Source organism: Phoca vitulina, unplaced genomic scaffold (genome assembly GCF_004348235.1).
Source record: "Phoca vitulina isolate PV1807 unplaced genomic scaffold, GSC_HSeal_1.0 scaffold4, whole genome shotgun sequence".
Lineage (NCBI taxonomy): Eukaryota > Metazoa > Chordata > Mammalia > Carnivora > Phocidae > Phoca > Phoca vitulina.
In genome coordinates, this window is record NW_022589707.1 from 11,220,370 (window position 1) to 11,246,542 (window position 26,173).

The 26,173-nt window shown below is 51.6% G+C and overlaps 1 protein-coding gene across 4 annotated transcripts; it reads left to right on the top strand.

The window, feature by feature from the left end:
* On the top strand, positions 1–26,173 carry WDR91 (WD repeat domain 91). Of its 4 annotated transcripts, none has more exons than XM_032401523.1 (15): positions 1–177; positions 1,517–1,696; positions 2,260–2,467; positions 4,069–4,151; positions 4,973–5,103; positions 6,437–6,602; positions 14,103–14,258; positions 15,756–15,949; positions 16,686–16,836; positions 18,182–18,276; positions 18,435–18,603; positions 20,675–20,783; positions 21,597–21,709; positions 22,959–23,156; positions 25,992–26,173. In XM_032401523.1, the coding sequence occupies exons 1-15, from the start codon at positions 55–57 to the stop codon at positions 26,154–26,156; spliced, it is 2,241 nt and encodes a 746-aa protein (XP_032257414.1). In that variant the 5' UTR covers positions 1–54; the 3' UTR covers positions 26,157–26,173. The 4 variants fall into 4 exon arrangements, with proteins under 4 accessions (XP_032257414.1, XP_032257415.1, XP_032257417.1 ...); XM_032401524.1 differs by having other exon boundaries at positions 90–177; positions 1,006–1,696; XM_032401525.1 differs by lacking the exon at positions 1–177 and adding an exon at positions 184–1,094.

Consider the following 26,173-nt stretch of genomic DNA (forward strand, 5'->3'; position numbering starts at 1 on the left):
GCCCAGCCCCTCCGTCCCTCGCGTGCCGCCACCGCTCACGGCGCTGGCGCAGCGATGGCGGAGGCCGTGGAGCGTACTGACGAGCTGGTCCGGGAGTACCTGCTCTTCCGCGGCTTTACTCACACGCTGCGGCAGCTGGACGCCGAGATCAAGGCGGACAAGGAGAAAGGGTTCCGGGTGAGGGGCCGGCGGGCGCGGTGCGGGCAGAGGCGGCCCCGAGGGAGACCGGAGCGGGCTCCCCCCCATGCCCTCCGGAGCGGGAGCGGCGCTGTCACCGCGCCGGGGGGGGACCGTTGACATCAGCGCGTCTGGCCCTCGCTTGACACATGAGGAACTGAGGTCCTAAGGAGGGGACGTGACTTGCCTGAAGTTTCCCAGCGAGTCAGGAGCATCGCTGAGGCTGGAGCCCAGGTGCCCTGACTCCTGGTGCAGGTGTCTGTCCTCCACTCCAGCCTCCAAGCAGATGCTGGTCATCTGGCCAGGTTGGAGATAAGGGTTTTAGGAGCTAAGGTTGGGTAGATAGTTAAGTTTGGGCAACAGAAATATTCAAAAGTTAGCACTGAGAGCAAAGGGATCTGCAGCCCAAAATGTTAGCTGGGTTCAGGTATCTTCTGGTGTTTGTTTAAAATGGCATTGTGGGTGACTTACTGGCAATTTTGTCTCCGCAGTTGAGGAAGACCTTGTACATTTGAAAACATTATATTTCCCCTGCTCAGACATGATTTTCTGTTGAGAAGTTCTTGGAATGTATATGTGTGTGATTTGTGTGTTTGCTGAGTCTAATTGGTGTTGACAGGTGAACTGAGAGGCAGTGAGCTAGCAGCAAGAGCCCTGGGGAGGTTAGGAGACCTGGGTTCTTGTCTTGCCAAAGTTAGCAGTATCAGTGGCAAAAGCAAATGATTCCAGCTGTCCAAGCCGCAGTGTCCTGCTCTGTAAGATGGGGGTGTTGGATTGGCATCTAAAACCTTTTCCAGACTGTGTCCTCCGGTGTGATTTCTCACACAGAGGTGACTTCTTTGGCTGACAGTCTGAGCAACTGCCAGGGCTTTGGTGGAGCTTCCCTGACTTGAAGGAGTCAGTCCGTGCATCTCTCCGTGAGTCTAGGACTCCTGGAATGGTGGAGCTGGGAGGAGGGTGATGGAGGTTGTCTCTCTGTTTTTGTTTTCTGAAATCTTAGGCATCGGAGACCAAAGAGTCGAAGTAACATTGTCAAGTTGCTTGAGTAAGCCAGACACTGATCCAAGACCTAGACTCAGGTCTCCTGCTCTGTGCTTTTACGCTTGAAATTTCCATGCTTGCTAGGGGGTCAAACCACATATCTAACATCAGAAAATAACTCAAAAGCTATTACATTACTATGTTTTGAACGTTTTATAGATTGTTAATTTAAAAAAAAAAAACACCTCTAACATTCAGAAGCCACAGCAGGAGGAAAAAGCTGTATTAGCTCTGTAAAGTGATGGGAAAATTCCCTCTTGTCCTTCACCACCTTCTCCATCCCGTCTTTCTCCACCAGGTGGACAAGATTGTGGACCAGCTGCAGCAGTTAATGCAGGTGTATGACTTGGCTGCCCTTCGGGATTATTGGAGTTATCTGGAACGGCGGCTCTTCAGCCGCTTGGAGGATATATATAGACCCACCATCAACAAGCTGAAAACCAGCCTGTTCCGATTTTATCTCGTCTACACCATCCAGGTGCTTGTTCCTTCAGGGATTCCTTGGAGAGAGTTCTTTGACCCTGAAATAGATTTTCTTTTAATTTCTAGGGAGGACTCTCTGTGTTCCTCTGGGAAAGGGTGGAACAGTCACAGTGCAAATTATTTTTGACTGTTTTCCTACCTTTTTTTCCCCTTCTCATCTGTAGATCAGCTGACTTGTCTTCCTCATTCCTGTTTCCTCTCTTGTTTTAAGCACATAAGCCTGGGTGGTGTTTCAAAGGATATAAGTAGCTGGGTGAAAGTTTGAGTAATAAAGATTATAGCTCACCTGGGGGAATAAGTCACTTAGATTATTTGAAAATCAACTAGGAATTAATTTTTAGGATGGCATTTATCTTCGGGGCTTCAGTTTAAACCAGCTTCTTGGAAATTGCAAGGAACTTGAGAAAAGTGACGTCCTTTATGGCATTTGTATATTATATTTGGCTACTTACCTGGCAGGCTGATATCCAGAGGCGCTCTTTTGTGCACTAATGACAAATCTTAATTCTGGACTTCTGTCTCTTACTCCTTCTTGCTATGTCCTCTTTGTCTTGGCAGACAAACAGAAATGACAAAGCTCAAGAGTTCTTTGCAAAGCAGGCCACAGAGCTCCAGAACCAGGCTGAGTGGAAGGATTGGTTTGTCCTGCCCTTCCTGCCATCCCCAGACACCAACCCCACCTTTGCTACCTACTTCTCTCGACAGTGGGCCGATACCTTCATTGTGTCCCTGCACAACTTCCTGAGCGTCCTGTTTCAGTGCATGCATATCCTCTCAACCACCTGGGGCTGTGGGCTTGGTCTGGGGCTTCCAGACAACGTGATCAGTGGCCGCTGCTCTTGATGCAATTGTTTCTTCTACAAAATGCCCAAGCATCGTTGTCATGTGTTACATGAGGGGGCTGGACAGATTGTGGTTATTTTTGTCAGCAGGCCAGGTAATCATAAATCTCCATTGTGCCGCTGCTGAAGTAACAGCTGACATGCATGAGCGGGGACAGTCATAGCAGTGGGGTACAATGCCTGGCTCTGCCAGGAGCCCTCACGTACGGCTGAGCAGGTGCAGGGGTTGGTAGGCAGCTGCTGCTCAGTGCCACTGACCAGCCTTGAGAATACCCTGTCTGGGCAAGCCCTGTGCCCTTGAGGGTATTACTTGCCTTTGTTGAGATCAGGTAGCAGGTCAGAATACTTCTTGGGCTAGAACCTCCTTCCTGTGTTCGCGTTTGGGTCACTCCCTGACAGTGACCTCAGTGTTCCTCAACTTGCTAGAAAACAGAGCATCTTTCAGAAAAAGTGTATGGATATTTAAGAGAGGGAGAATGTAAATAATTTGTAGTCCACCATGTTTACCATTTTGTCTTAGAAAGCCTGCATTCTTGAGGCCCAGGACATCCCCTAATGCTCATGCTCTTTAGGCTGGAATCCTAGAGGAGGAGAAGGGAATCTGGTTTGAAGGGAGCTGCCTGGTGAGTCACTGATAAATGGGGTGTTGTAGAGGCCTGCCCACAGGTGGCCATTTTGGCCTCTGGGAGGGACAGCTGGTGGAGGTAGGAAGGGTGCCCCTTTTGTGCTGTGGGTCTGAGTGTGAATTCCACCCTTGCCAGGTATAGAATCCCCTGCTGCTTTTTATCCTGAGGGCTTTCAGGCTAAACTAGCAGGGGGCTCAGCCCATTGGTTATGACATGACCATATGGGCCCTCTAGGGAAATTGGAAATGTCACTGAAGGTCTTTTCAGTGCAAGACAGTGCCCTGCAAACTAGGTCACACACATTTGAGCCACGGTTCACTTCCCCAGGACTGAGGCCCTTTGTACTCCTCTTGACTGAAGCTGTTTAAGGTGGTGGGAAAGGCTGACACCCTGACCTAGAACGTGGATATTCATAGCATGGCATGGGACTGTCCAGTGTGCAGAAAGCTCTCTCCTCAGTCTACACCTTTGCTAGGAAGAGGTTCGCTCTGGGGAGGGGCAAGCCAAGTGGCCGAGCCTTCTGCCCAGATGGTAGACCAGGTGGCCCCTGGGATTGCTTCTCAGTGGCTGCACTGACCTTGCTCTGGCTTGCACTGGCTGCAAAGCCCAGTGAATGTGAGCTCCTTACTGCTGGTGTTTGGGAGAAAACGCTCAGGTTTAGATTCACGTCCTCTCTGTGGGCTGACCAGCCAGATTGGCGCGAGTGTCTGTGAGTCTCTGGAGGAAGGCCAGACCCAGCTCAGGGGAGAGACACCATACAGCTGTGGAGAGGCTGCAGGACCAAGTCTGTCCTCTGCTCCCTGTGACTCGTGTTTAATGGTTTTGCTGCTGTGTCAAGAGTTTGGGAAGGGCTTTTATTAAGCATTTCGCAGGCAGGCTTTTTCTTTAACTTTGTGCACCAGTTCCCGTGATCCTGAACTTTGATGCGGAATGCCAGAGGACAAACCAGGTTCAAGAAGAAAATGAAGTTCTTCGCCAGAAGGTTTGTTCTGAACACGCTTGCTTCTTGGGAAGAACTTCTGCTTTTCGTGTGTGAAATTAGGTAGTGGTGGTGGAGGGCTGATTAAAAATAGGAAAGCACTGATCTCAGATGCAAGTGAGTCACCAGAGAGTCAGTATGGAGCTTTGGGGGCTGTAATAGTCTCTGGAAACCAGAGGTCAGGTTCATATTTTAAGTCCCATGTGTAGCAAGAACAACAGCAATGGTAATGAACTTTGAGAGGAGAAAGACTATGTGCTTTCCTATGTCTCTTTCGTACCCGCAGTCCTATATATCCACATCTGGGTTGTAAACAACCCACATATAATTTCATTGTTCTGCTCAGCTCTGTGAGCCTCTACTTGGGTAAAACGATGGAGCCAGGGGACCCACATTTGCCTTTACATTTTATCTGAGGAGCGCTTCTCTGTTTTTGAAATTAAGGCAACTGGAGGTCATATTTCCAGAAAAAGGAAGATTATAAGCTGTTTGCATTTTGGGTGCATGTATATATATGTATATATATAATTCAGGAGGAAATGTATATGTAATGAATTCAAGGAGAAGCAAGTCAGATGATGGAAAAGTGGGATCTGTGTGTCTGACGGCTGTTGGCTCCTCACCTCAGTGCAGTGAAGGGACAGCTAGCACTGGCCCGTTCTCCCGCTCGGCGGTGAGCAGAGGGTGAGGCCGGCACCCCGAGGCCCATGCCCAGGGGCCTCTGGAGCCGGCGAGGTTGGGTGTTGGACGTGATGTGCCCCCTGCTCCTTAGCGGAGGGAAGATGAGGTGAGAGCACCATCTAACTCGCTCTACCGCCCCGTAGCTTTTCGCCTTGCAAGCTGAAATCCACCGCCTGAAGAAAGAAGAGCTGCAGCCTGAGGAGGGGGAGGCCTTGGTCCAGCACAGATTGCCTCCTTATGTCTCCAACATGGACCGCCTGGGGGACTCGGAACTGTGAGTGTGTGCCTGCCTGGGGGCAGGGGGGGTCCCTCCTCTCCTCTGTCCCCTGTCACCTCACCCTGACCCCCCTGTTTCTGGTGACACAGAATTGCCAGAGTGCCTCCTTGGCTCTCGCTGTTCCCGCCTGAGCTTTCTGAGTAAAATCCCCTGGCTTTTAAGGCCTTCTAGCCTCTGAACCTGCCCCGAGGGAGGGGGCCCGCACATCCAGATGCACATCTGGATAAATAAACACAGACGCTGTTGTAAAGCCTCTGGAAGTGTGTGTGTGTGTGTGTGTGTGTGTGTGTGTGTGGGAAGGAGTGCCTCGAAGATGAAAAGATTGGCACCCAACAGGTTGGATGCAGTCTGTGGTGGAAGCTTGCTCCCATCCAAGGGTTTGAAGAGGTAGGCAGAGGGGAAGAGAGGCAACCTTAAAATACAGCCAGTTAAAGTAGAGGCCCCAGGGCGCCTGGGTGGCTCAGTTGGTTAAGCGACTGCCTTCGGCTCAGGTCATGATCCTGGAGTCCCTGGATCGAGTCCCGCATCGGGCTCCCTGCTCGGCGGGGAGTCTGCTTCTCCCTCTGACCCTCCCCCCTCTCATGTGCTTTCTCTCTCATTCTCTCTCTCTCAAATAAAGAAATAAAAAAAAAAAAATCTTTAAAAAAATAAAAAAATAAAGTAGAGGCCCCAGCTGATGAGAATAATGTAGCAGTTGAAGAAACTGAGGCACAGAGTGGTCACACAGCTGGTGAGTCAGGATGCAAAGCCAGGCAGGCAGATTCCAAACCTACATGTGGCCGAGTGCTGTACCGGGTGAAACTGCTCTAGTATCTCAGCTAGCCCGGTCGGGTGGAAATCAAGGGCAAGCCAGAAACATCCCTTAAAAATTTGTACTTCAACCAAGTAAAAACAAACAGGTGCAGTTAATTTTATGACGTATTTTATTTAGCCCAATATGTCCACAACATCATTTCAGCGTGGGATGAATAGAAACAAAGGATTCGGGAGATATTTTGCACCATTTTCATGCTGAGGCTTGAATTCCAGTGTGTGTTCTGCTCTCCAGCACATCGCACTTGGGACTGACCGCATTTCAGGGGCTCAGCGGCCCGTGTAGCGGGGGGCTAGTGGGCAGCGCAGCTCCGAGCCCTGCCTCCGCCCTCAGAGTGCCGCGGGCGTCCCCGTTGTGCCAGAGAGGTTGCCGGCTCCCTTGGGTACAGGAAACCGTCCCAAGGATAATGCCGCCTGAACGCCGGGCCACGAACCTGGTGCCATCCGGTGCCATCTGTGCTTTGGCTTCCCTCGGGTCCCCCTCCAGCCCTGTGACCTTGTGTGTCTGCTTGTCCAGAGCCATGGTGTGCAGCCAGAGGAACACTTCCCTGTCCCAGTCGCCTCGAGTGGGTTTCCTGTCCTCACTGCTGCCTCAGAGTAAGAAGAGCCCCTCAAGGTTGTCGCCTGCCCAGGGTCCCTCTCAGGCTCAGAGCTCGGCCAAGAAGGAGCCGTTCGGTGGCCAGGTGAGCGCAGGGCCTGCCTTTCTAACTCCTGCCAAGAGGCCCCTGACAGCTGACTGCACTTTCGGACCTTGTTTGTTCTCTCCTTAGGACTGATTTCTCTGGTATGCTGGTGAGGTCCTGACTTCACATCTCGCTCCCTTTCTTCCTTCCTCTCACACTTACGTGTCGGCGCTGCATAGAGAAGAGTAGAGTGGGGGCACTGAGGCAGTGAGGAGGAAGTCCACCTCGCACAGCCTCCGCCCGCCCCCCTTCCCCTCTCCCGTCTGGGGAGGGGCACAGTGAGGGGGGGCGGGGGGGGCGGGTGCTGTGAGCCAGGTCTCAGACCCTCGTGTGCCCTGGAGGGACCTCTCCCCCAGCCCCCTGCCCTCTACACCGCCCGCACTCCCGTGCAGAGCATGAAAGCCTGTGACAGCCAGGGGAGCGGCTGCCTGGCAGTGAGAAGGGCGCTTTGAATCTCTTCCCTTTTCCTCATAAGTTGCTCTGAACTCATGAGAGCTTGTGACTGGGATGTGGTGGCTTGAGGGTGAATTCAAGCAATTCTGGAATTTTGAATTTTTGGTGATCTAAAGCAGTGTATAGAGAAGGAGTAAATTAGAGTTACTTCTGAATTAGTGCATTGCTTTTACAAGTTGGGGTTTACTGATTCCGCAAAGGCCTTTGGCTATTTTTCGCTTTTATAGAAGCTCGCAAGAGAATTTCTCTTTTACGCCAGTTCATGTCCAAAACAGCCGTGGGTCCCACTGAGGAGTTTTCCTGGCCGAGATGGTCAGAATTCATTGCTTTCAGCAGTGCCTTCCGGAGTGAAAGTTTAACAGACCCACCGTTACGCTTCATTGCTTGGACAGGGATCCTTTCTCCTTTAATGTATTTTTATTTGTTACAGATAAAGTCAGTCGTCATAATCGCTGGCTTCCTCTCCTACCACCCTTGGCTTGAGAACGGTTGCAAGTGACGCAGCAGTTCGGGGCTGCCCCCTGCAGCCGGGAAGCGGGGGATCTGCCCCAGGGCTGGCGGGGCTGTTCTGCTGTGGAAGGGCAGCCGCCGAGCAGGACACTGGAGAGGAAAGAGGGCAGGCTTTGGAGTCAGGCGATGTGCTTTCGGCCCCGGCTCCTTGTTGAGCGTCCTCGCTCAGATGGCTTAAAGTCACCCCGATTTGCTTGGGATGCGACGAATACATGTCCTGCCTGGGGGGAGAATTCATTGCACTGGGCACCCCCAGGACATTGTAGCAGTGCTGGTCGTATTAGTGAAGGCCCTGGCCTACCCGGGTCCCCGACTCAGCTCTGAGACCCGAGGCGCCAGCCATGCAAAATGACTCCCACCTGGCTTTCAGGAGGCCTGTGGCCGGCACAGAGCCATCCTGGTGATACCCACGGCTGTTTTTCGGAATTCCAGTTCTGTGGAATGTGGCTGAGTAAGTTTTACCATTTGCTCTGCCAATCTCTGTCACAGTTCAATATTTTCTAAGTGTAATAGATGATGGATGGGGCGCTAGGTCTCTTGAAAAATGCATGAAATTGTGAAATTCAGTTTCATTGACTTAAGATGAAAGAAAATACGAGGATGGATTCTTTGGGGTTAAGCCTGCGGCTTTGTTCTTCATGTGTTCAGGAACTAAGTGTCACATCGTGAGATGGGAATGGGATTGGAAATTGTGTGTGCAGTTCATGTTCAAGGGATGAGGGTGAGAATGCAGTTCTCAGCAAGCAGTCCTTGCCTCTAAAATATATTCCAACAGAAGTTGGGTCACTGTGTGCATGGTATGTTAACAGAGTGAAGGTAGCTCTCTTTCCATTCCATGAATGGGGGCGATAGAGGTCTACCATCTGAAAAATCCAGTGGTGGGTCACTTGTGGTTTTATTAATTTGTTAATTAGACTCTGCATTGATGTTTCAATTCTGAAAATAACTAGTGTATTTGAGGTTCAAGAAAATCAGAAGTCTAGAGTTGGAGGAAGCTTAAAGATCATTTGGCACCCCTTCCTGTTTTGTAGAGGAGCACATCCTGATTGATTGCCTCCTGTGATGTGGAGCTCACTACTTGTTGATGTGGGGTTGTTTGCCTGTTAGCTGTTTGTAGAAACCTCTATAATTTTTATTTGCTGATCTTACTTTTGCCCTTTGAGCTACATAGGATAAGGCTTTTTGTTAGGACATTTCCTGTCTTTCCATGCTGAGCACTCTCTGTTCATTCTTCCATCTCCCTTCCACTGTTTTCCCATATGGCATGATTTCTACACCCCTCACCATCCTGCTCCCCCACCTCTGGGGCACATTCTAATGTTTTAAGTCTTCTGTTACAATTAATACGCCAAATTTGAGTGTACAATTCGATGTGCTCTCTTACCAGTACCAAATGCAGTTACTTGTATGATTGCTTCCTGTGATTTTAATGATACATTGCTTTTAACTTACAGAAAATGACATTGGCTTTTTAATGAGCCACATTGCTTTGTTAGTGCCTATGAAGCACGGAGTCTTTTTTTCACTTCTGACACAACAGGGCTCTTTTTCTCCCTTTATTATTAATGAAGAAGCAAAAGAAAAACAGAAGCTGTGTTATTATATTAGCAATAAATAAAATAATCCGGCTTTCCTGTTTTAAATAATTATTTATATATAACATTGTACATTTCAATCACGTCAGCATTTTGCCTACTTGTGATGGGTCGTTGTAACTGTTGGTCATTACTCCTGAAATGTTCATGGCATTATCCATGGCACAATGTATGGTGATGCACTCTGGGCTTTATAGGACTCTGGAGGCAGAATTTAAGAAACAAATGGAAGTAACTCTAAAACCACAGCTCCCAAGCTCCTCGGGGATCTCTGTTACCATGGTGCCTGAGGGCACCTGCGCCGCTGGCTCACCCAGCCTGCACTTGCACTCCATCCTCCCTCCAGCCTTCTGGTGCCGCTCCTTCCACTCCTGCTCAGGAAGCGATGGACTGCCAGTTATTATAGAGATAACCTTTAATTGGCTGCAATGTAAAGAAAGCAGACTTCTGCATTTGTCTCTCTTATTAGCATCAAATTACTTCATAGCTACTGAGACATCAGTGGTAAGAACAGTTGCCCTTGGGGCTGTTTCCATGGATTTTAATAGGATGGAGGAAAAGGGAGCCCTTTCCCACGACTTTTGGTCTATAATTTTATGTGTGATGAGGTCCTGTCTTCTGGGTAGCTTTGTTTTACTTCAGGTGAGACCAGATTACTGGAACCTGTTTCCTGCCCCATCTGGGTGACTGCTTGGTAAACTCTGCTCAGGCCACTGAAAATTAATTTCTCTCTCTCTCCAGAGAGTGAAGCAAAGGTGAAGTGATAAAACACAGGTTAAAATATTTGTTCTGAACTGTAGAAGACAGGTAGATTGTGATGGAATATGACAATATAATTTGGACCATTTGGAATGTTATGTGAATCTGGTAGTTAAGACTTATGAGGTTTACTTTCAAAACTGTGAGTTACCAGTTTCATCACAGTAAACATTTGTTTAAGTTAGGTACAGTTGTAGCTAGACACAAGTTTACCTTAACCTACTTATTAAAGTGTTCCGTGGAGAGCTGCGTTCATCAGCTTTTAGTACATTATCGTTTTTTGTTGTTGTTCACCCTTCTTGAGTAAATAATGAGATGCAGCTGAAGGAGACACTCTAAGCCAGATCTGATAGGTCACATGTAGGTCCATGGCTCTTACTCTCTCATTATAAAAGCAGTTTTTCAGTTCATTGTGGTGCCTTTTGTTGACACCTGTTTGAATTTTCATTTTGGAGGATGGGCCAGCCCTTACCTGAGGACCTACCGGAAACTTCCTTGCCATCCTGACTTGGAGGGAAGCGCTGCCTTTGTTCTTCATGTTGTATGTCCTGTCTGGGCTGGGGAAGTGCTACAAGTGACTTTTGTATCAGCTAGAGGAATTTGAAGTCCATTTCAAGCCTCTCTCTTCCATCAGTATGGGCTCATTGAATGCTCTTAAGACTTAGCACTGAAAAGAGAAGAGACACCATTTCTCAGGTGTAGCGGGGAAGCAGGGGAGGAAGGGAGTGGCCACAGAGTACCTGTCTGCCCTCTGTGGCATTCCCCACCCTTGGGTGCCAGGCTGGATCCGCTGTGGTCCACGTACTTCCAGGGCATGAATGCGATATTGTATGGATCCTTTTCCCTTTTCTTCTCCAATGTCCAGTGTAAAGATCTCTTGGTCAGGCTGATAAATCTGTCACAATTGCATAATAGTTGGTCCAGGCTTTTTGAGACTTCCTCACTTGCCTGGATCCCATTATTTTGGAAAATAGCTGTCAACCCAGGAAAGGGATCTTCCTTCTCTTCCCTGCTGTGTACATAGCTGACTGTGGAGTTGCCATAGCCACGTTTAACCAGAAAACGTGGCCTCTACTGTCGGTTTTTTTGTCTTTTCTATTAGAATGTGAGAGCTTTTAGAGACGTGTTTTGGAATTCTTCATTTATTTATTTATTTTTGAGTCCTCTTTTTCTCTTGGTAGAGGTTTGTCTATTTTGTTTATCTTTTAAAAAACTGGCTATTGATCATTTATGTTGTCTTTTTAGTCTCTATTTCATTATTTTCATTCTGATCTTCATTATTTCCTTTTTTTTCTAACTTTGGGCTTCCTTTGTTTTTCTAGTTCCTCGAGGAAGTTGTTCCTTTGAGATCTTTCTTGTTTCTTGGTGCAGGCATTTGTCGCTATGAATTTCCCTCTTAGAGCTGCTCCTGCTGCATCTTTTCAGTGTTGGTGCATGAGTTTTCCATTTTCTCTCAAGGTATTTTTTAGTTTCTCTTTCTGATTTCTGCTTTGATCCATTGGTTGTTCAGGAACATGTTGTTTAATCTCCACATACTTGTGAAGTTTTAGATTTTCTTACGGTTGACTTGTAGTTTGATATGATTGATGCCTGACATGATTTCAGTCTTCTCAAATTTATTAAGCCTTGTTTTGTGGCCTAACATGTGATCCACCCTGGAAATGTTCCATGTGCTTGAGAAGGATGTATATTCTGCTTTTGGATGGAACGTTTTGTGTCTGTCTTTTAGGTCCATCTAAAAGTCCGTCTGAAATGTAGTTCAAGTGCAGTGTTTCCTTATTGGTTTTCTGTCCAGATGGTCTCTCCATTGTTGAAGGTGCTGCCTATTTCTCCTTGGTATTTGCTATATGTATTTAGGTGGTCCTATGTCAGGTGCATAAATACTTACAAGTGTCCTATCCTCTCACTGGATGGACCCCTTCATCATTACATAATGACCTTCTTTGTTATCATAGTCTTTGGCTTAAAGTCTATTTTGATACAAGTATAGCTACCCTTGTGGAAGTCTTCAGTCTGATTTGCCCTCTTGATCAGAGATATGGGGAGGAATCAATGGATTCGTATAATGAGGGCCGGCACCCTTGGATCACGTCCCAGGGAGTGAGCACAGCCCACCTGGGGGCCATGTGAGGTACGCCATAGTTTCAAGACCTCCTCGTATATCTTGACCACCTCTTACTTGTGGGTAGGTAAGAGAAGTCTCCTTGCACTTTCTAAAACTGTGGAACCTCTTCAGGGTTCCACAAACCATGAGTTACTTCTCAAGAATGGCCAGAAGTACTGTGAGAAGGGCCTTGTCTTTGTTATGTTATTTAGCTCTGGGAACATGACATTTCTTCTTCTCTTTTCTTTTTTTTTTTTTTCATCTTTTCTATTCACTGTCACATTCTTCTTTGTGCTCTTTTCATGCTATTGCTTTCATCAGGTTTCTCAGAGCGTGGGGTTTGCTGTCAGATTTGGGTGGGAATTCCACCTCTGTCCACTTCTCCTTGTGTGAGCAGTAACTTAACCTAAGCCTCACTTCCTCATGTTAAAGTAGTGTCCTCATCTTTATGTTAAGGGAACATTTGTAAAGTTCTTAGCACAGTGCCTTCTATATGGTCAGCATTCAATGAGTAATCTATTTTGATGCTATTATTGTCATGGGTTTTCTTTTTAGGTGATCTCTTTTATCTTGACTAAGAACCCTACTTCTCCTAAAATAAGCCAGAATGTGGAGAATCAAATACTTTCCCTAGAAGAAACCTCTGTCACAAGCATGAGTGGATACACTTGAGATCACCTCAGTCAGAAAAACAGAAAAAACCAACACCGTGAAGGTCAGCTACAGTTAGGCTCCATGTGAACTCATAGTCCTTTAAAATTTCCTTTTTAACTCTTCCCATGGCTCCGGGGTCCCAAGGAATCTGTGTTAATTGTTTTAAGTTGTTTAGTATTAACATGAAAACTAGGAAGTAGAAGAAGTAGAAAGCAACAAGCAGACTTCGGTTGAGTTTGTTCCCTTGACTTATGTCTTGTGTGCAGATGACTTGCCAAGAGGTTGGTCTCAAACCTGAGTGGCTGTTTGCATCCAGATCCCTTTGCTCAGAGTGTAACATAAGGCGGAGGGAGGGGAGCAGTTTTGACCATCACAGTTTGTGGGAATAAGGTTGGAAACAGCCCAGCCAGATAATCTGGAAAGGATGAGGTGACATCTCCTTTTAAAAAGGCTCTAGGGGCGCCTGGGTGGCTCAGTCGCTTGAGCGTCCAACTCTCGGTTTCAGCTCAGGTCATGATCTCAGGGTCATGGGATCGAGCCCCAAGTCCGCCACTGTGCTCAGCAGGGAGTCTGCTTGGGATTCTTTCTCTCCCTCCCCCCTCCCCCCCATGCTCGCTCGCTCTCATAAATACATCTTTTTAAAAAAATTAAAAAATAAAAAGGCTCTAGATTAAGAATCTTCTCCCCATGGAAGTGGGTGGGGATTATTGAATTCATTTGCTGTAACCGTGGTCGACTTTATCACTCCTGCCATGAAAAGGGGCCAGAAGGTGCCAGTTTCTTTCCTGTCCAGTGTATCTTGCTCAAAGGTCCTTGAGTTTCCAACAATTTCTGTTAAGAATTTCTGATTGCCTAGTAATCATTTCCAAATACCTCAGTATTTGTTAACATTAGCTGGCTTAGTCATACACTTGGCCCCAAACAAGAGAGGGCTTTGTGTTCCTTTTTGCCTCCAGAGAGGTGATTGTATGTTGCATAATTTTTTTTTTTTTTTTGTATTGCCCAAACATAGAGTTGCTTGCGGATGTTTCTGACACCTAGCATAGGGCCTGACCCCTCTCATAGTCATCGCTTAGTAAGCACGGGTCTCCTCCCCCCAGCTAGAGTTAATTGTTCTGGTTAGATGAGGGAGTTGTATGTGTCTGTCTGTCTGCAGGTGAAGGGTATGGCAGGCTGAGGAGTGCTGGTGACCTACCTCTTATAGCAGGGGAGTGGAGAACCGAAAGGAGGGGGTCCAGACTGCTCGTGTTCCACTCCTGACTCACCCCTAGGCTGAGACGGTAACATTCTAACTACCTCTCAGCACCGCCCTGGAGGAACCTTACCCAGGAGCTGTGGGGTAGCGAAGCTGCCCCCTGGCTGAGGGGTCACGGCCTGCGCTCAGGCAGGAAGCGACACTTCACCGCCCGGCGTCTCGCCCTCTAGGCCGCTAAGGGAAAGGACGCTGCGTGCGGGCCCCGCGACGGGAAGAGCCTCTTGAGCGGGCTGGCGTCCGGGGAGTCCAGCTGGTCGCAGCACCGGCAGCGGCGCCTGCAGGACCACGGCAAAGAGAGGAAGGAGCTCTTCTCTATGACTTTGCAGGTACGGCGTGGTCTTGGCAGCGGACGAGTGCCTGTGGGGACATGGTGTGGCTACTCTGGGGGGCCGTGCATGCAGATGGGGTGCCGCAGAGCGCGCGCTTACCTCTCCTGATTTCTGCGTAATATGGTTCGCGGGTCACAGGTTCCCTGAGGCTTGGCCAGAGAGACCTGCTCCCCTTGCTTTAACCCAGAATCACCCAGCCTCGCTCCGTCACAGGGTCCCTTCCTCCCGCATCCCCCGCTGGAGACGCTGCCCTGTCGCGCCGAGTTGTGCTGCCGCCTGGCCCCTTGCCGCGCTGAGCCCTGGGACTCCCCTCTCTCCCGAAAATGGGTCAGGGTCTGCTCTTGCTGGCAGTAAAGCTGCTTCTCTTTCTGTCACCTACTCCGGATTGAAGGGAAACGCCCGAGGGATTTACTGGCTAAGTCACCTTGTTGACCACTTATCCCCTGTTTGGGGCTTCTTGCCAATTTCAGAAGCGCTCATGCTGCTTCCCAGCCCTGCGCCGCTGCAGTCTGATGGCGTAGACCCCCACGGCTCTGACCTCAGGGTGTCCCGTTCCCACACCGTCGGATTAGAGACGCACCTGAGCTCAGCCGCCCCCCGAAGGCGCCAGTCTGAGCTTGGAGGTCTGTCTCCCGCTGTTACATTTTTGCTGTGGGACTGTGCTTTCTGAGACGCCGAGGAGCACTCCGAAGAGCCTCAGGAGCCGTGGGGGGGTGGCGGAGTTTGCCCTGGCGGGTGCCCCCTGGCCCGCGTTATGTCTGGGGGAACAGTCGTAGTCATGGTGGCCAACACTCAGCGCACCGGCGAGGCAGAGACCAAGGCAGCTGCGGACCCGCCAGGCGGCAGGGTGTGCGGGGTGCCCTCCGGGGCCCGGCCTTGTTCTGGCGCTGCGGCTGTCCTCGGGTCTCCATCTTTGCGTCTGGCCAGGCGCCTCGGTCTCTTGGCACCGGCGCGGTGGGGTGCTGGTGAGGGGCGGGGCCTACCTCTGACCTGGCTTCACATCCGGGTCTGCCCCTTGCCAGCTCCTGACCTTGGGCAGGTTACTTAACTTTCTGCTTTCAGTCTTAGTTTCCACAGTCATCAGATGGGGTTAATAATAGGATCTCAGATGGTTTGGGGCAGGATTAAATGCGCGAATCAAATGTAGTCACACAGTGCCTGGCACTTACTAGGTGCTCGCTAATTTTTATTGTCGGCCTGTCCTGCGTCGTGTCAGCTGTGACAGGCCGAGGGTGCCCATGGCCCACTACCCCCTCAGCAGGGCCTATGAGAGGGGGAAGGTCTCCAGAGAGGGGCCATTGGCAGAGCAGGAGCCTGCCTGTCCTGGGACAAGCTGGGTGCTGCTCTCGGCATCCAGAGCTCTTTCTTCTAGAGCCTGTGCCCACTGAGAGCCTCCCCCAGCAGGCGGTGGCCTGGCATCCTAGCTGTCCTGCAGCGGGTCCCCAGATGTGCGGACCGCTCACAGCTGACTTGTCCCCACTTTGCTTGTCCCAGAGCGCAGAGAAGAAGGCCGAGGCTAGTGGCCCAGAGGCCGAGCCCTGCCCAGAGCTCCGCGTGGAGGCGCTGGAGACGCTGACGCGGGCTTCTGCAGCGGGTGCCGAGGGCGGAGGGGCCCGCCCTGAGCAGCCGTTCATTGTGCTGGGGCAGGAGGAGTACGGGGAGCACCACTCCTCCATCATGCACTGCAGGTGGGCTGGGGTCTGGGGGTCAGGGGGAGGCCCCCGGCAGGGAAAGTGCCGACTGGGCTGGAGGGGCTGGCTCGCTGGGAAGCCTGGCTTGTCCTGCTGTGCGTGTGAAGGTGTGGCAGGCAGGAGGTCCACCCGGTGGGATGGTCCCTGACGGACCACAGTCATCCCTCCAGAGTCCGAGGAGGGCTGGACAGCTGCTCTTGGCGGGGGTAGCCTCTCTGTCCTTTCTCACGGTGGGACTCTGAGTTTTAGGAACAAGTTACCTTTTATTTGAACTCCCTGAGACTTAATTTTAATTTGCTTTATGTTGCTTTACTTTTCGGTACACCTTCACCATGTACAAGTTTTTAGTCACGCGTGGTAAAAGCATGACGTCTGTGAGAAGGCCTCACGGAGTGTGGTCTGCAGAGAGTGGGGGGCTCCCTGCCGTGGCCCCGGTGGCTCTGGAGCCCCGCCGCGGGAGGCGCCGCTGCCCGGGCGTGGGGCCGCGTGCGCCTCCCCGCTGCTCCATGCCCGCTCTTTCCCACAGGGCTCAGCACAGAGCAGGTCCTGCGCACGTAGTTCTTGGGCAGGTGACTGAATGAATACTTCTAGAGATAGCCCACGCCCATCCTCGGAGTGTAGGCAGTTTGGGAAACAGTTGAGAAGTCAGCAAAGCAATGCTCTGGGCGCTAGCCGAAGAGGATGGTGGGCTCAGGCAAGGATGATAACGGCCTCCTTCTCTCTTCCGTCTTAGAGTGGACTGCTCGGGGAGGAGGGTCGCCAGCTTAGACGTAGATGGGGTCATCAAAGTGTGGTCCTTCAACCCCATCATGCAGACCAAAGCGTCATCCATTTCCAAGTCGCCGCTGCTGTCCCTGGAGTGGGCCACCAAGCGGGACAGGCTGGTGAGTGATGCCCACCTTGTTGCCGTCTAAGTGAGGCGTTCCCGAGGCCGTCCCCCGGCACCTGGCACCGCAGGCTGAGCTGAGGCAGCCAAACCCAGCCCCTCCCTTCTCTCTTACTGGCTCTCTTAATGACGCACATCCAGACTGTCCCGGCAGGCTCGTGTTTGGGGGCAGCAGGGAGGTTATTGGATACACAGGAATTGAAATCCGATGGTAGTGGGACCTGGAAAACCTGTCTGGTGGGGGAGTGCTTCTTCCTCTCTGGCTGGGGAGACACCAGCTTGCCTCCCGTTCTCCCCCGTCAGCTCCTGTCATCTGTCCAGTTTCTGACAACCCATGACGAACGTTCTCAGTTGCCCCTCCTACTGCTGAGACCCCTCCCCGTGGCAGGCTCCCGGGGTAGCAGCTTAGGCTGGTGGGGATGGTGTCCTGTTTGGGGTCCCCACAGGTCTACTACAGTGCTATTAGTACATAGTACAGTGTTCTTTTCCCTTTTGGACTTCACTGTTTGAGAGAGGCTTTGTAGTTAAGGAGGTAAAGTTGATTCATAGTGTTTTCTTTCATTGTACTCCGTTCCGAGGAGACCATACAAGGCAGCCCAAGGGGCAAACCTCATTGGTTTGGTTTTGTTTTTTAATAATTTTTTGACAACCTGCAGGAATTATCCTTGTGGTACTAGGATCTCAGAGCTTACCCTGTAAACATATTAATTTGCCAGTGTTAGTTTGAGGTCAGAAAGTAAGTAATATTCCTGGGGGATATCCTCAGACCTGCTTCTGGTGCTTTCTTCTGGCCGTACCCATTATTATCTTTGAAGCTTCTTACCCAGTAAATCACAAATGCCTGAAGGCAAGGATAGCCTTTTCTACTTTTTCTGGAGGCATTATAGGCCCAGAGCCAGAGCTGTCCCCAGCACGTGCCACTGGGGCAGGCAGCCAAGGGCCAGTACCCAGAGAGGTGTGGTGGGTAGATGAGGAGCAAGAAGGGAGGACAGGCACAGCCGGGATTTAAAACTGGCAGAAAGGGAGGGAAGGTCAGAGGGCCTCATTTAATGAGCCAGCACAGTTCCAGGTGTATCTGAGGCGATACCTCTCTCCCAGTCCATAGATTCCTTTTGAAGTTCCGCTTCTGTTCAAGGTCACCTCTGATGTCTTCATGTAATTTTTAAATGAGGCCCATGTTAGCCAGATTTCACCTGAGTGTGGGGAGGTAGGCGGAGGCGGGGCCTCACCCCTGCAGCCTGCCCAGACCCGCACCCCACAGTGGGCCTGGCCCCGCAGTGGTCCTCCCTGACCCGGCCTGAGCCCCGTGCTGTGCTTTGCACCCCCGCCCCTTCTCATTCCAGCTCTTGCTGGGCAGTGGTGTGGGGACGGTGCGTCTTTATGACACGGAAGCCAAGAAGAATCTGTGTGAGATCAGCATCAATGATGATATGCCCAGGTGAGTGGGAGGCCACGGCCACAGCCGCCGTGCTCTGCGGGGCCTGGTCCTGTGCTGGGCCTCCCGCCCCATCCCCGCGGCAGGACCCGCCTCAGAGCTGAAGCCGGTCTTCCTCTGGGGGCAGGCGGAGTGCTGACCCGGCCCCACGTGTATTGCAGAATCCTGTCGCTTGCCTGCAGCCCCAACGGGGCCTCCTTCGTCTGTTCGGCCGCCGCTCCGAGCCTCGCTTCCCAGGTGGACTTCTCCGCTCCGGATATCGGCAGCAAGGCTACTAACCAGGTTCCCGGCAAGCTGCTGCTGTGGGACACGAAAACCATGAAGCAGCAGGTGCAGGCCCTGCCCCTGGGGGTCTCCCCATGGGTCTGTGTGGGGTCCCGCTCCTGCGGTAGCGCTGTCTTTCTGATGAGCCTCATCCTCTCTTTGCTTCGGTCTCCTCAGATTTCAGTATACGTGCTGCCGAAGCGAGCACTAGTCTCCTCAGATTTCAGCTGGTGAAGCAGGTTCAAAGTTGAAGTGTTGAAAAGTAGTAACGCTCCCGTTGGGCAGGTTGCTAGCAACTGAAGTCATCCAGAATTGTGCCACAGACTTAGAAGTCACACACAGCCTATCAGAGCGCCCTTGTGGTTTATTAAAAGTTTTTTAAATTTAATTTTGTTTATATTGAAAGGCTTTAAAACTTTTTTTTGAGCAGTTCTGGTTCACGTCAAGATTGGGAGGAGGGTCCAGAGATCTCCCATTTACCCGCTGCTGGGCCCCCCAGCAGAGCGGCACCCTGGTTACAACAGAGGCCCCCCAGTGACACAGCTGATCACCTCATGCTCCCAGCCTGCCTTCGGGCTCTGTCTTGGTATCGTACACTGTCTGGGTTCGGACAAATGTATGAGGACGTGTATCCACCATTACGGTACCACACAGGCCGTTTTCACTAAAAGCAGCCTGAAGATCCCCTGTGCTCCTGCTCATCCCCCTGCCCCTCAGACCTTGGCAGCTGCCGGTCTTTATACTGTCTTCATAGCTTTGCTTTCTCCGTCACATCATGAAGTTGGAATTTTACAGCATGGTCAGATTGGCTTCTTTCACTTTGTGTTACGCAATCAAGTGGCTTGTTTTTTAGGAGACAAGTGGAGTCTCTGACTCCCCATTAACGTAGCATTGCATGAAGTTGCCAGCAGCAGCTGGAGGTAGTGGGGACATGTGCAGGTTCTTGAGAAGTGACAGCCATGCGGAAGCTGGCTCGCGGGGCCACCTGGCCCACCTGCCTCGGGAGCCGAGGACTACCCACCTACCGTGGCAGGTGCTTGCTGCTGTGACCCTCAGCCCCCAGAGAGAGAAATGATGTGTAAACGCACACATTTAGAAGGCATGATGTTTCTTATTGAAATTAGTTTTGGGGCGCAAACGTGGTGTGGCCCTTGCGTTGAACAAATGGGTTTCCAAGGTCACTGGATGCCAGGAAGGGTCCCTGTCCTATAGATGGGCTGTGTCGCACCTCCCTGCACCTGCCTGTAGAGATGGGGTGCATTCCCCTCTGGGCGTCTCCCCAGAGCGCAGGGGTCAGGGCCCCACCAGAATTCTCGCCCACCGTGCCCTGCCATGTCTATTCTCCTCCCAAGTTTTCCTTATCTTGGCAAATGCGCCCCACTGAGAAACTGCGTGCCTTTCTGGAGCCACCCTTCTCCCTCACCGGGCAGAGCGCGTGAGCAGACATTGTCAACTCCACCTGCAAACTGTTTCCATTCGGCCCACTTCTGTGCGCTTCCAGGGACATGCCCTAGACCGGCTCTTGAGTGCCCCTCGCTGGACGCCGCATGACCTCCTGCGGTGGTGCCCCTGACCCGCTGCGGGGAACGACAGACCCCGGAACATGTCACACCACTCCCTGTTCTTCCAGACTTCCCGTCCATACTCCCTCAGGGCCCCCGCAGTCTGCCCTCCCCACTGCTCCAGCTTTGGGCTGTGTCCTGCGCTGTCCCCCGAGGGAGAGGTCTTCCCCGCCCCATCTGGCACACATCTGTCCTCCAGCACCTCTCAGTGCTTTCCCATGTACAGCCCAGCTTAGTTAGATCCTTCTTCGTCTTTCTCTTTGCCTCGAAGGCACTTTGGGTAGTTTTATGTTTACTTGTTGTCTTTAAAGTTTTAATGAAATATGGAGTACATGCAAAAGAATCTTGCAGTCAGAGGTGTGCAGTATAATGAGAAATGAAGCTATAATGTGAGCACCTAGGTACGGTCACAGTTGGAAAGTGGAACCTTCCAGCACTTTTCATGTTCTCATGCACCCTCCCCAATCTTGATCTTCTTCCGTTTTCAGAGAGATTTGTCTTGAATATTGGGTGGTTATTCTCCTACAATTTCAAATTTAGTTAGGTTTTGTTTGTTTCTTTTTGTTTTTAACTAGCTCCAGTTCTCTCTGGACCCCGAGCCCATTGCCATCAACTGCACAGCCTTCAATCACAACGGGAACCTGCTGGTCACAGGGGCAGCTGACGGCGTCATCCGGCTGTTTGGTAAGCAGCTGTGCTCGTGGCCGTCTGGTGCCCTCCTTTAGCGGCCCAGAGAGGAGAGTTGCATTTTTGCTGGCTGGACTAGAAGCTATTGCAGAAGCCCACCCAATTCGGGATGCTTGAAACAGAGCTTAACTTTGGTCCAAGTCTGCTCTTTTCAAAACCTCTGTAATCAGTCCCCTTGCACACGGTTGGTGTCCGTGGACCTGGGAGTGGTGGGGCTTAGCAGGCCTTGAGTCTGGCGCTGTGTGATCCGAGTCCTGTGGCCTGAGTGAGATCTAGGAGGACACGTGAGAGTAAGGCCGTGCCATCCGCTCAGCGTGGCTAGTGCCTTCTGGTAAGAGCATTAGGACGGTGTGCAGCGGAGTTATCCGGCACGCTGCTTGAAGAGCCCCATGCAGACCCGCCCCAGGAGACTCTGAGAGTCTGGGAGGGAACCAGGGACCGTGTCTAGCAGATCCCCCAGGCGCCCTGTGGGACCTTACAGAGGCCGCCTCGGAAGGATTTGTTTGTCTTCCTAGACTTGTGCGCTTCCCAGACGAGCTCAGGTTCTGCCCAGGGATTCCTGAACCTCATTTTTGACCCAGGGAGAAAAGCTTCAATTTTAGAAATGTTAAATCGCTGATTAATACGCTGGAGGAGAGAATGAGCACACCGGAAGAGCTTTTTGGCAGGGGCCAGCTCTCTGATACCTGGAGGCTCCAGGAGGCCCTCTGCCCTCCCGCCCTTTGGGAGGAGGGCAAGAGACGCCTCCTGGCGTGGGCGGATGCCTCCCCAGGGCCCGGGTGGGGTCTTAGCGGCATCTCATCGCCTCAGATATGCAGCAGCACGAGTGCGCCATGAGCTGGAAGGCCCACTGCGGGGAGGTCTACTCGGTGGAGTTCAGTTACGACGAGAACACCGTGTACAGTATCGGCCAGGACGGGAAGGTAGGTGGCAGCCGCAGTTTGACCCGAACTCTTTTCCTCTGGCTTCGGCATCCGAGATTCCAGAGAGCACCAGAATAGCATGAGGGCCTGAGATGAATCCTGACCGTGCCCTTTAGCGGCTCTCTGCCTCAGGCCCCTCTCTGCTGCAGCGTGTCATCCGTACAAGGGGGGCGGCCAAAGTCACCAGTCTCGGCACTGTCGTGAGGTGTGAACAGGCGTAGTGGGAGTTGGCGATGAGGAAAGGGGAGAACCCAGCCTCCCTCCTAGTTGTAGCAGAAGTGACTCTTCCCACTCTAGGTGGATGAGGGGGGGTCCAGCGTAGGGCCCGGGTTGGGCTGACCTAGGTCATCGGGTGTCACAGCATGATGTGTCGAGTTTCTTCCTAGGGGCAGTGCAGATAGGCCTGAGTGGAGTCAAAAGGAAGCGGCGGTTGGGGGGAGCGGGATAAAAAGTGAAGATAAGTGCCTCCGTACGTGTTCTTTCTGGAAGGACACGTTCGGATCCATGGAAAGGGAGCTGGGGGTGGGAGGCTGGCAGGCAGAGGAGAGAGGAAGACTTGGTCTCCGTGTGTATACCCTCCTGTACCTTTGGATTTTACACTGTGTGCCTGTATTATTCATTGAAAACTGTAATTACAAAGTAAGTTCTTCATTTGAAAACTATGGGAAGGGATTTTTAAGTTAAAGCTTGACCTCCTATTTATTTGAGTAGGATTCTCAGTGAAGAGGTGGTCACACAGGCGGCTTGTCCACGGTGTAGACTAAAGGATTATTACACTACAGTCTGTGAAGCTAGTTTTTAATGGTACTGCTCATGTTGAATTGATTACACCACTGAGACAGTGGGAACATATTTGGAATTTATCCTCTCTTCTAAGCCGGAAAAACCCAGTTGGGTTCTAACCCTAGAAACAACAACAGCAGCAGTAATCATAATGATCACTTGGAACATTCCCCCTGCTTGAGAGACGGGAATCCAAACATGGGCAGTTGCCTACCCTTTTCCTCTCCTGAGTCAGGCCAGAGAGAAAGTTCATGCTCTGCTGTGAAGTTACGGGCTCTTTCTAAGATGTTCTTCTCTAAAAAAATGTTTGAATTGTGTTGGGAAAGGACAGACTGAGGGGTCATCCCACTACCTTTCCTGGTGGCCTGTCAACCCACCACCTCTGCCCTGGGATCCACCCTCCTCCTCCCAGGCCCGCCCCTCTCCGCCGCTGAAAGAGCATTAACGTTGTGCTTTGTGGTTACAGTTCATCCAGTGGAACATCCACAGGAGTGGCCTGAAGGTGTCTGAGTATGGCCTCCCCTCCGACGCCACGGGCCCCTTCGTGCTGTCGGGTTACAGCGGCTACAAGCAGGTTCAGGTCCCCCGGGGCCGACTCTTCGCTTTTGACTCAGAGGGAAATTACATGCTGACATGTTCTGCCACGGGGGGTGCCATCTACAAGGTACCGGGGGGGGGGGGGGGGGGGGGGGGGGGGGGGGGGGGGGGGGGGGCGGGGGGGGGGGGGGGGGGCGGTCTCGGTGGGCAGGGAGGTTCCTCCTGGAGGTGTGGGCTGAGGGCGCTGAGTGTGGAGAAGCCTCTGACCCAGGGTGGATGGCGCCTTGTGGCTGCAGGCCGGGCAAGGGCGCTGATCCTCAGCTCGGGGGTGGGGACAGGGCGGCGACACTCATCCTTTTCTCTACTTGTCCATTTGCGGTTGTTTGACAAGATTTTGGCCCTTCTCTGCTTTTGTTCCTTGGGAATAATATCAGTTACAGAAAATGTGAAGAAATAGGGAGAACCGTTGGGAAGTGTGTTGGGTTAGGGGAACGCACTGCGCACGGGCAAGTGCTTCCGTGATCTGCTTTAGTGACTCTGATCTGGTGTAGACGTCTGTAGTTTATTGGAGGTCCCGTGGGTCACGGACATTACAGTCCATGGCCAAGGCAGAAATCTGGGGTGTGATTTATCACACCAGGATGTAAGTGGTCCACGTTTTGTCCCTCAGTTTATGTGCTTGTTTTAATTCTCATGTCTGAGCTTCTCTGGTTCATGTACTTTTTTGTACAATTGTCTGAAATTATAAACCTCTTCTATTTTACTAGTATTATCAAACAGACTAGTGATGAGGATTTGAGTTGTAGTCTAAGCATATGTTTGTTTTTTTGTTTTTCACACACACACACACACACACACACACACACACACACACACGAGCAGTGGGGGAGGGGCAGAGGGAGAAGCAGACCCCTCGCTGAGCAGGGAGCCTGACGGGACTCGAGCCCAGGACCTGGGGATCATGACCTGAGCCGAAGGCGGCCACTTAACTGACTGAAGCACCCAGGTGCTCCTAAGCATATGTTTTTGGTAACCACGCAAACCAGTTCTTAGCCTCAGTGGTAACTCTTTGCCTAGTGGTAGTGTTTATTTAGTCTGTAGGTGTAGAGACACAAGAAGAATGTTCTCTGCCTGGGGGCTGTCCGTGCCCTCATTACGCCGGCTCACCGGTTAGTGGACAGCCGTGCTGTGGATGGCAGTCACGTGCAGCTGTCGGCCTCGGCTCTGGAGCGCACACAGGGGAGGGTGCGACCCTGCTCTCGTGGGGCTCACACGCAAAACACCAACACCAGGGACAGGGCAGGGCAGGGTTCTGATCGGAGGCAGCTGGGCAGGGGCTGGGTCCTCAGGGGAGACCCCTGTGGGGGCGGGGAGGGTGGTCTATGGATTTGAGGCCTTCGGAGGAGGAGTTGGGGAGGACGGGGAGTGAGGCAGGCCTTGGGGCCCCACAGGGATAGAGGCAAGTGAGAGCACTGGAATGGGGGGAGCGGAGGGGGAGCGCAGAGGGGTCGCGTCAGGAGCCGTCTAGACTGCTGGTCCGGAGCGTGGCACCGGGTAATCCGGGCTTACCATCAGGGAGGTTCCTCTTTTCTACAGATGGTGATGCATTGAGTGGCTTTTGCCTTCTTAAAATTAGCTCTGTAATTCCTTGTAATTTCTATTAGAAGATGCTATAAAAAGCTTTGTGTTTGCAAGCCTGATTGTATTTTATTATTTAAAAACTGAGTTTGTTAGGCTATCCTTTGCTCTGTGTATGATTTTATGTGTGTTGTGTGTATGTTTGTGTATTTTTTTTTTTTTTAAAGATTTTATTTATTTATTTGACAGAGAGAGACAGCCAGAGAAGGAACACAAGCAGGGGGAGTGGGAGAGGGAGAAGCAGGCTTCCCGTGGAGCAGGGAGCCCGATGCACGGCTCGATCCCAGGACCCTGGGATCATGACCTGAGCCGAAGGCAGACACTTAACGACTGAGCCACCCAGGCGCCCCTATGTTTGTGTATTTTTAATCATGAGCCTTTGTCCCTTGTTATTTGTCCCGACCAGCCTTTGTTGTTTGTCCGCAGTGCCCCCTCTCCTGTCCTCTTGCAGCTGGCTGGGGAGGAGAAGGTTCTGGCATTCTGCTTGAGCCAGGGTGGCTACTGTGAGCTGACGATTTGCCATCACACTTGCTCCGTAACCAGTTAATGGGTTGGAAGATTTCCCTCTGTATAATTTTTGAAATGCCAGTTATGGGGTCTAGTTACTTAAGGAATATAAGGAGCTTTAGATCCCATTTTTACAATCTTTAAACAATCTATGATTTTTAAAGATGTTTTCTCCACGAAGGCCAGCGACTTCGGTTCCCTACTCATGGGTGTTGACTGTCACTGGATTGGTCTTTATTCACTGTGCTCCTGACCTCCCCGTCCTGTTCCCTTCCGACTCTTCATGGCTGTGGGCTGAGTCCCGGGAGGCTGGTGCTGGCGGGCAAGGGAGAGCCGGGCTCACACATCCTGGGTGGCCCGCGTGTGGCAGCACTGTGCTGGCCGATGCAGGAGCGGACCAGCCTCCTGCCCTCCTGCAGCCTGTGTTCCTGGGGGAAGCAAATGGGAACAGCAGCAGATGCATGATCTGATGCTGGGGAGCAGTAAGCCATGTAGGAAGAGTACTGGTGTAGTTTGGGGTGGGTGCAGAAGGCAGTGGCCCACAGCAAGTTAAAGGTGGCAGAGAACATTCTCTTGTCTTCTCGAGCATAGGATACTGTTTTCCACCTAAGACAAAGGAGTGACTATAGTCAGGACAGTGAAGGCATTTCCCGGCCCAAGAAATTAAACTGAAATCTTCTGGAAGGCAAAGGTGGGCGTATGTGCCCGGGGAAGGCCTCACAGTGGGGGGGCAGCCCCCAGACTCGAGGCAGTTTGGTGGATAAAGTGGCTGTGTTTGTGAACAGTGCCTGCTGACGCCTCCTCTCCTATCTTGCAGCTGGGCGGGGATGAGAAGGTTCTGGAGAGCTGCTTGAGCCTGGGCGGCCACCGAGCCCCTGTGGTCACTGTGGACTGGAGCACGGCCATGGACTGCGGGACGTGCCTCACTGCCTCCATGGATGGCAAGATCAAGCTGACCACCCTGCTGGCTCATAAACTGTGATGGGACCCGCCCCGAAG

Excerpts from the sequence above, each read along its gene's own strand:
- WDR91 (XM_032401523.1), top strand. The coding sequence starts at position 55 with ATGGCGGAGGCCGTGGAGCGTACTGACGAGCTGGTCCGGGAGTACCTG. Across the intron at positions 5,104-6,436 it reads CGCCTGGGGGACTCGGAACT|AGCCATGGTGTGCAGCCAGA; the intron begins GTGAGTGTGTGC and ends CTGCTTGTCCAG. Across the intron at positions 14,259-15,755 it reads TCTTCTCTATGACTTTGCAG|AGCGCAGAGAAGAAGGCCGA; the intron begins GTACGGCGTGGT and ends TGCTTGTCCCAG.